This window comes from Perna viridis, chromosome 15 (genome assembly GCF_037379345.1).
Source record: "Perna viridis isolate PV_CMFRI_1.1 ecotype Kerala chromosome 15, ASM3737934v1, whole genome shotgun sequence".
Lineage (NCBI taxonomy): Eukaryota > Metazoa > Mollusca > Bivalvia > Mytilida > Mytilidae > Perna > Perna viridis.
In genome coordinates, this window is record NC_142459.1 from 10,705,249 (window position 1) to 10,714,345 (window position 9,097).

General features: G+C 31.1%; 1 protein-coding gene across 9 annotated transcripts in view; it reads left to right on the forward strand.

Annotated features, from left to right (window-relative positions):
* Positions 1 to 9,097, forward strand: part of LOC148596903 (uncharacterized) — a 33,221-nt gene extending 24,124 nt beyond the window's left edge. For 7 of the 9 annotated variants that reach the window (XM_088563953.1, XM_088563951.1, XM_088563952.1 and 4 more), the window contains 10 exons: positions 238 to 263; positions 570 to 671; positions 1,650 to 1,781; positions 3,018 to 3,140; positions 4,321 to 4,398; positions 4,882 to 5,036; positions 6,408 to 6,494; positions 6,883 to 6,978; positions 7,711 to 7,803; positions 8,676 to 9,097. In XM_088563953.1, coding sequence (XP_088420079.1) covers positions 238 to 263; positions 570 to 671; positions 1,650 to 1,781; positions 3,018 to 3,140; positions 4,321 to 4,398; positions 4,882 to 5,036; positions 6,408 to 6,494; positions 6,883 to 6,978; positions 7,711 to 7,803; positions 8,676 to 8,873 — 1,090 coding nt within the window. In that variant the 3' untranslated portion in view covers positions 8,874 to 9,097. Of the gene's footprint in view, positions 1 to 237; positions 264 to 569; positions 672 to 1,649; positions 1,782 to 2,984; positions 3,141 to 4,320; positions 4,399 to 4,881; positions 5,037 to 6,407; positions 6,495 to 6,882; positions 6,979 to 7,710; positions 7,804 to 8,675 lie in introns of those variants that run through there. The other 2 variants (XM_088563957.1, XM_088563958.1) reach the window with 2 other exon arrangements.

Genomic DNA, 9,097 nt, shown 5'->3' on the forward strand with positions numbered 1-9,097 from the left:
TTGACTAAAGAGGAAAGGAAAACACATTGAACAAACCGATTCGCATGGTAAAAATGGATTCACCACGATGATAAAAGAGTGAATAAGAACGACCAGAAAACTTATATAGAGATGACTTCAATTTTATTACAAAATAAACCTGTCTCAGAAGCCTAATTGTAAGATGTCGAATATAGTACAAAAATCTCTGAAAAAAATGAAATACATTTAAATTTAACCACAACATAAATTTTCCAGGGAAAAAGGAGAGGCAGAAGTAAGAGGTATGCAAAGTAGCAAAGTAGCAAATGTTACATATCTAAATTTCCCGCAATTTTTCCATAGTGCATTTCAATTAAATTCTACCTATCAATATTTTAAAAAGGCAAATTTGACAAATTCTTTGATGACTTTTTGTGGTTGTCAGGTATAAATACTTGGTTAATGCAACAAACTCTATGGCGTTTCTTCCTTCAATTGCCACACTCATTCACATTTTGCCTGATTCTTCGATGGAGAATTACTTAAAATAACATGACAAAAAGATTTGATAATATTGATGTTAAGTAGAAATATTTATGAATATCAAGGAAGCTCAGCTCGAAAGACGCCAGCGCAAGTGTTTGGATTTTCCAAAGAAGCAATGACTGAGGTGAAGTGGAGGCGGAAGTATGAGTGTGAAACCCAAATAGGTGAATCCTATTTACATAAGATCTACGGGTTCATTTATGATATATATACTTAAAACTTGTGGTCTCCATACCGTAAATAAAACTTAATTAAATTTTGATGATAAAAACAGATAAAAAGGAATCAACCTTTATAAAATGTATTTACAATTACCATTTTCTATGTATATTAAATTCAAATGAAAGAGTAATCATGGGAACCAAGATTTTCAGAAAGGAACAAAGATAACAACAATATGAAAATATTGTCGTGAATTTCATAAGTTGACGTGTTAGTCATTAAACAGATATCATTGTATGCCTTTCTGATATGCCCAAAGCATCTAAAACATTTAAGCGTTTGTTTGCCACTGTTGTATTCAGAATTTTTGATGTCATACCTTGGAATTTTTCAGCGGAATATTGAGTATCTCTCATTTTTGGGCCTGTTGCATTATACGGAAGAAAGTCTTCTTGGTGTTCATCGCATTTTCAAATTCATGAAATAAGTTGATAAGGTCAAGGTTCATTCTTGAAATTTTAAACAAATAACACTAAAACGACGTGAAGTGTTATTTAACCCATTAATTAGAAATGTCATTTAGATTGAATATATGCATAGGAACATATCGAATATATTGAATTCTACAAATATATCTCCTCATAAGAAGAGTAATTTTCTATTTCATGAGTTTCATTTCAAAGCACTGTAAACGGATTAAGTTTTGCTATTTCTGTCAACTGAGTATACAAATGTAGTTGCAATATCATAGCCCGCGGTTTTGAAAAATTAGAAGTGTCAAAAGCGTTAAAATCAATTTCGCGCTTACTATTTTCGCGCTTATCTGTCCACCACGAAAACAAGCAAAAATTATTACACCAAGATATTTAAGACGTTTATGATACATGATCATCTATTACATTATTCATGTTTGTTGGGAATTGTATTTCCAGAATGATTTGGATAGAAAAGAACATTTTGAAATATACGCTTTTTTTTAGGTTCAAACCTTTCATTGGAAGAGCTCCAGATGCAATGTGCACCTGATACAATTCTCTTGTTAGACATTTCCGGAAGTATAAAAGGCTCCGCATACACAGATTTGCTAAATTTTGTTTCAGACCTATTAGATAGTAAGTTTGGTAAAGAATGATAGCGATAAATATGAAAAAAAGAAATTATGTAGTTCTATGTAATATTTTTGTTACATCTGTAGATCCTGTCTCATTTAGTCGAAAAAAGCTGGTTCAATGCCTTTACAAACATATCCCTCATATTAATCTTCCAAGGAGTAATGTAATCCAGGGACAACATGGAAACATACATACACAACAAAGAACATAAAGTAACTAAAATAATACATACAAAGTAACAAAAGCAAATGAGCAACTGAAAAAAAAAGCATGGACCAGCTGGACCGGTAGGGTAAGCGTCCTCTGCTTTTCTAGCAAACAACCGTCGAGTTGCTCATACAAAGTCAAGTCCAGGGTAGACAAAAGAGGAAAGAAAAAATATGAGACGTCGAACAAATCAGTTTTCATGGCGCAGATGGATACAACGTAACGATTTACGAGTTCATGATGACCACCATAAAACTTCTGTGGTAATCTTTTCTTTAAAATTTGAAGGCCTCTATAAACCTTATGACAAAATACCACATTTTTTTCCTTAAAAGACAAGACACGTAGAAAATACCTCAGCAAACTAATCATGCATAGTAGAGGTGTGAAAGGGGAAAATGAATCAAACGATTTGATATTCATTGTGTGTGACTCAACATCCTGAAGCACATCCACGCTATAAACACAGCGGTACGAGTAGATTGACGTTATACAATTTGCATACGTATATATATATACACGTTACGGTGTAGGATAATCCATTTTTGAGCTATGGTCACCACATTAATAGTAATTTGATTTGGCATATGTTATGAACTTTTTAATGAAATAGTCCGTAGTTAATCTATACTTGTATTCATCATGAATACTTTTTAAAATGAATAATAACATTTCATGGGAATTTTAGGTTTTGTTTGCCCACTGAAATACAAGAACATAAAAATAATGTTTAAACAGATCTCTGCTTACCCTTCCGGAGCTTATGATGTCACTTCCGGTTTTATTGTGGGAGTTCATATTGCAAGTGCTTTAGTATTTTTGTCTGTTTTTTTTTAATTTCCTTACTCTTCAGTTTTATTGGGTAATGTTTTTGATTTAATTCGCAACATTATGTCTGGTAATCGTCTTTGTTTTATATGTACACGTTTTGAATATTTAAACCATTCCATTGCTTACACACGGTATTTTTGCCTATATTCATTATCTCCATTTTAGTTGTGAACTACTAGTGTTTGTTTTAAAATGTAGAAAGGGCTGCCACTCGTGAAGATACTGGAATACAAGAAAATATTGGAATGGCGACGTTTGGTCATCGAACAGAAGTTATACACCATTTGACTTGTGACTATGGTTTAGTGAAACAGAAGCTAGGTTGTTAACTTTATGTATTTAACTACATTAATCTATGGCGAGGTCAAATATTCTGTATCATTTGTTGTCTACAAGTGAAATTAAGAAAAAAAACTTACGTGGAAGGGTAATCAATGGAACAAAGAATCTAGCGAAAATCAAAGCAATGTAATCCATGCAGGGACAAAGGCAGGACATGGAAAACAGATACACTCAACAAAGAACATAAAATAACCAAAATAATACATACAAAGTAACAAAAGTAAATGGAAAACTCGAAGTAAACTCGGACTCCACTAAAAAACTTGAAGCATGGACCAGGTTCACCGGTATAGTAAGCGTCCTCTGCTTTTCTACAAACATCCACCGCGTTACTCATAAAAAGTCAAGTCGATGGTAGACGAAAGAGGAACTATAACATGTTGAACAAAACAATTTTCATGTTGTAAATGGATACACTGTAATGATCCAAGAGTTCATGATAGCGACCATTTAAGTTATGTAGTGATGATTACAATCTTGTAGCAGATAGTAATGAAAACAAAATGTATGATAGATCTAGGGTAAGGTACACAACTCTTACAAATCATCTGAACGTATGTATTCCAAATTTTACATTAATCTTATGTAAGCATCAAAGTAACTTCGACTGATTTCATTCAGTTTCAAAGGAAAGTTAGAAAGGCTCTGGTGAAAGTGAATATAAAACAAACATATCACTGGTTTCTAGAGTTATGTCCCTTACCCTAGGGCTACCTACTTAAATCAAAATGTAATTAAATGATATGGTATATATATATAACGAACAAACATTGGTATTGCCTTTCAAAGCACATCTGAATTTATACAGCTGTACTGAAAACTTTAAAGAGAGAAATTATGAGGTAGCAGAAAGTTTATAACAAAATTACCGAACAGTTAAAAATCATGTACGGAAGTGGGTAAAACAAATGGCAATATCATGATATATACTGAAAAGTTAGAAACCACCGCATTGGTTCTGACTTTGTACAGGTATTTTCGATGGAAATGGTGGCTTCAGCAAGATTCATAGCGCGCTAATTCGCCAGTCATCATTACGACAAAATCCTTATCTGTATATTACAATATGCATCATTAAATTGCAACCGGTCAAAATCTGTATATTACAATATGCATCATTAAATTGCAACCGGTCAAAATATGTTATTTTGATTTGCAGAACAATTACCTTCACCTGGAGGACCATCCCCCCTGGTTGGAGGATTGTACATGTGTAAAGCTGTAATTGAGGCAAGAGGTTGGTCTAAAAATCGTCTAAAGAAAAGTTATCTGTTTTTCTACAGAATAAAGTAATTCTTTTATTCGTTTACAAAAATTATACCAAACTGACAGTGGCTTATGGATATTTTTTCTCAGAAAATATAGGCCACAAAATACCTCGAATAGATTAAATCTTTATCAGGAAATTAATTAAAATCATTTATGTAATGAAGACAAAAGTTAAAATATAAAAATCTTCAACAAAAGAGAAATTCCTATTTTTTTTAGTTGGAATAGAATATTTATAAAAAACGCCGATACAAAAAAAATGCTGATATCAATATTACAAAAACTGAAGAAGGACTAGGAATGCAGACAAATTATAAATGACAAATCTTTTGATAAAAGCATCATTATAGACGCAAACAAGCATTAAATAAAAGCTAATAAATGAATTAACTAAATGAAATATCATTACATCCAGGTTGTCAATTACTAGACATGTGTTTCTCTCATCCAGGAAAAATATCGGTAACAAAAACATCGGAAAGATCCCTGAAGCTGCATCCTAGAATAATATTGGTTTCAGATGGGAATTTAACACCGTTAGATTGTGTTATTGGTGATATGAACATTGACGATCTCAATTCCGATATGAAGGATGAACAGGAAAAAGTAAGTTTTTCAAAGCAATAAGTTATATGAAAAAAAGCAGAGGATGCTAACCCTACCGGTGCACCTGCTCCATGCTCTCAGTTTTTAGTGTACTCCGAGTAACTCATTTAAGCTTGTTGATTTGTGCTTATTATTTTGGCTAAGGATTGTATTCTTTTGATTTTAGATTTAATCTTGATTCCCTTGATAACCCTTTATGGACCATGATGAATGCCTTATTGTAATTAAAATCACGAGAACAAATTAAACGCAGGAAAAACCCAACTGAACATTTGTTTCATAATACCTGATTTATTGTTATGCTTAATGAATGGGGAAATCCTGCTTATTACCCGTGTGAAGTAGCATTTTTTAGCACTGCCAAAATATGTTCCTCACTATTCTTTGATTTCTGATTCCGTAAACTTCGCAAAAAGAATAAAAAAACGGCTTGATTATATATATATATATATATATATATATATATATATATATATATATATATATATATATATATATATATATATATATATGTACATGTATATATAATAACTGAAATATACCAAAAACCATACATTAGTCACTAATATACACTGAATAACAAGCGTATCTAATGATATATTCATTCATAGAAAGGACCTGGGTCATTTTCCCCAGGTTTCTGACCATATAATCGTTGAAAATAAATGCTAAATAGAACATTTTGAGTTGGGAATCCCATATTGCACTTCTTCAACCATCACAGTGTATGAGTTTATGCGTAGTGTGATTTTTTATTTTGTTTTGTTTTTTTTCTGAACATTTTCTTTTTGCGCAAGATCGTGGTAATGTGTTTTTAGTAGAAAATATAAACACTGAACCAGTAAACGGAATGTAGCTTATCACAACCATCATTAAACAAGTAGTGTCCAAAACCCAACTGGTTTGACAGTCTGCATTACTTTAAATGCGGCGGTTTTTGGTTCGAGTCCGAAGCGGGAATATTCTTCATGTTTTGATTTTTTTGGTAAAAATGCTACAACAAAATGCCATTTCTTACTTTCGATTGTCAATAACTCTTATTTTACCATAGACTAGTCTGTACTTTAAAAAGTTCTTGTTGTTACACGTTTTTTCTAGGTGTTTCTCAATGAACCAAATATATATCATCGATTCGTGACGTATTTAAATGCCTAATTATATCATTTACATGTTTTAATAAACAAAATACCGGCGAAATTGGGTTTTGTCCTTCCAATAATACTGTTGAATAATAGAACTTCAGGTTCATTTATTTTTTCCTCTTGAATCTGTTGATAATGTCCACACAATCAAAAGTGTAACAGTGATATACAGCTGTAAAAGCAGCTTTGAGTAATACATTGATTCATATATAATCTATTTCTTTTTCAGAGTATATTCAAATTGTTTGAAATTTGCAACGAATTCAAGAATGATAAAATAAAGATTTATTGTGTTCCAGTGGGATGTTTTAACCAGGTAAATCATAGGTCAGAAAATATTTAGTAAATGTACATACGTAATATTTCAACATATAGCAAACAACAACCCGGCTGAATTTTTATATGTATATACTAGTATATACTGATGGCAGCAAAGTGCAAAAAATATTTCTATGATCTCCTTAGAATACAATAGGTTCGATCCCCAGGCGAGTCACACCAAGGGCCTTAAAATATGCAATAGCTGCTTCTAAGGTACCGACGTAGCATTTGTGAAGTGACTACTGGTTGGTTCTGACTTAAAATAATATCTCCGGCTCAGTGCATTGGACAAGTAATCGAGACCTAGTACGCACGTAAAGACAAATTACATGGTTAATAATATGAAATAATTTTCGCATTTTTAAAACTTATCTTTTTACCAGGAACGCCTACAAATGATTGCAGATTTAACAGACGGAAGATTGGTAAAAATGGAAAAAGGAGAAGCCTACAGACTAGGAAATGAATACATGAAAATGGTAATGTTTTGTTTAAGCCTATAATCATTGTTTTAACATGCAAACATTCAGTCCCAATCCAGAAAGAAACACAAAATCTAAAGGAGGATTTTTGAGGTCGAAAATGTCAGATTCGAGTACTGTGAATTCAAAAATCTTTCCTATAATTTTATCATTTTAAAGTTTTTAACATAACTATGGTGGTATTTTTCTCTCAATCGCTAAAACTAATAGTACATTTTTAATTAAAATGGATAAAATTGCAATAATTAATGTGTGCAATAACTTCTGAATTTGCTGTATCTTTTTAATGTGATGCTTAACTATTACTCATTGATGGAGCTTACATTATTGCATTTTATTGGACAAAACTGATAACAAACGTAAACTGTAAGGCTAGTAGGGGCATTTGTTTCCGGAATATTTTTTTTTAAATATAAAAAAAATCAAATACATTTTTTACATTTATACACTTTTTTGTTGACCCAATTAGATTATTAATTGAAATAACAAACATAGCACAGTGATCACACTTTTCATCAGATACAATCGAATTCGGACTTAGTTTTTTAATAATAGACTGACAATGCGAAGAAAAATGCGTCGGTTATCTTTTTTAAAGATAGTACTTTTTGATATTTAAAGGCTTTGCACAACGGAGAAACGAGAATTACCGTACTTTTAGAATGTTCAGTGAGAATGAGCATACTATGTTCTCATATGAATAAGACTAGTATTCTTGTTTAATTGCAGATATATGCGAAATTGATAAACGACGATGAACACCTTGCTAATGACCTGCAACGAAAACTGCTTTCTTTCAGGAGCATGTCGCCTGAAGATTACGTATGTTAAGCGTTATACTACTTCAGATAACAGAAATTCTAACATGAATACAACATATTGGCTACCTATATTTCAAAATATCTAATATATCTTTTCGAATTTGTGTGAAGAAAACTCCGCTATGCATTAAAAAGAACAAACATAACAGAAAACACGATTTATTATTAGTACTTGCAAAGAAAAACATGAAAGAGACAGTAGGGTAATTTCAACGAATTCTTGTTCAGGTTACTTACATCTAGTCATATGGTATTACTGTAGATGAAAATCTTGACCTATAAACCAATTTATATCGATAGGATCTTTATAATATCTTCGCTTCGTAAACATTTGAAAATATGTCTTTACTCAATTGTAGGCAAAAATAATTATGTGTTAGACTCATTAAATAATAAATGGAGCACGTGATACTTTTATACAGAAAAAAGAACAACATAAAAATACTAGTTAGGTTGTGGTGTGCAGTAGATATTAATTCGGACAAGGTGCGTTGGTCCCCCATTTCTTTCAATGAAAAATACATGCAAAAAATAGAAAAAAACAATAATAAACATTCAAATAGACAAAACAAAAGAAAAAACAAGAAAAAACAAAGAAAAAAAACCAAAAACGACCCGAACAGAAAAGACAAACAAAAAAACAAAAAAGACGTGTTATTTCAGAAACCCCGTGAATTAAATAAATATTAAAAAAACAATACAAAAAAATAAACAAAAAACAAAAAACAAAACAAAACAAAACAAAATAAAAAACAAAAACAAAAACAGAAAAACAGAAAAACAAAAACAAAAAATAAATAAAAAAACAGGAGCATCTGTATCACAAATAGAGACGAAAAGATCATTTTAAGTACGAAATTATTGCCTTTACAGGATGAGATTATAAATATTGCTAAAAACAACCAGATTCCATATTTGGATGAAAACGATGATGATGAAGATGAAAGAGAAGATTATACTGAGATGTTTGACTTTCCTACCTTTATGATCCTAGATAATGAAAACGGGGACGATTACAACGATCCATTTCATGCTGTTTCCTTTGATGATGACGATGAAGAAGAATTCTAGTTGAAAATGCTTTTATGCGGTTTTTCTCACTGACGACACAATCAAATTTCGAAGAAATGAATTCATTTTAAAAATAGTTATTTTGTTTAATTTTGCTAATAAAGAAATATTATAAATATTATTATAATATCAATATATACTAATAATATATTTATATATTATATCAATATTATAAAGAAATATTAGACTCGTGTTCATTCATTAAAGTTTGATTTGAATTTGAA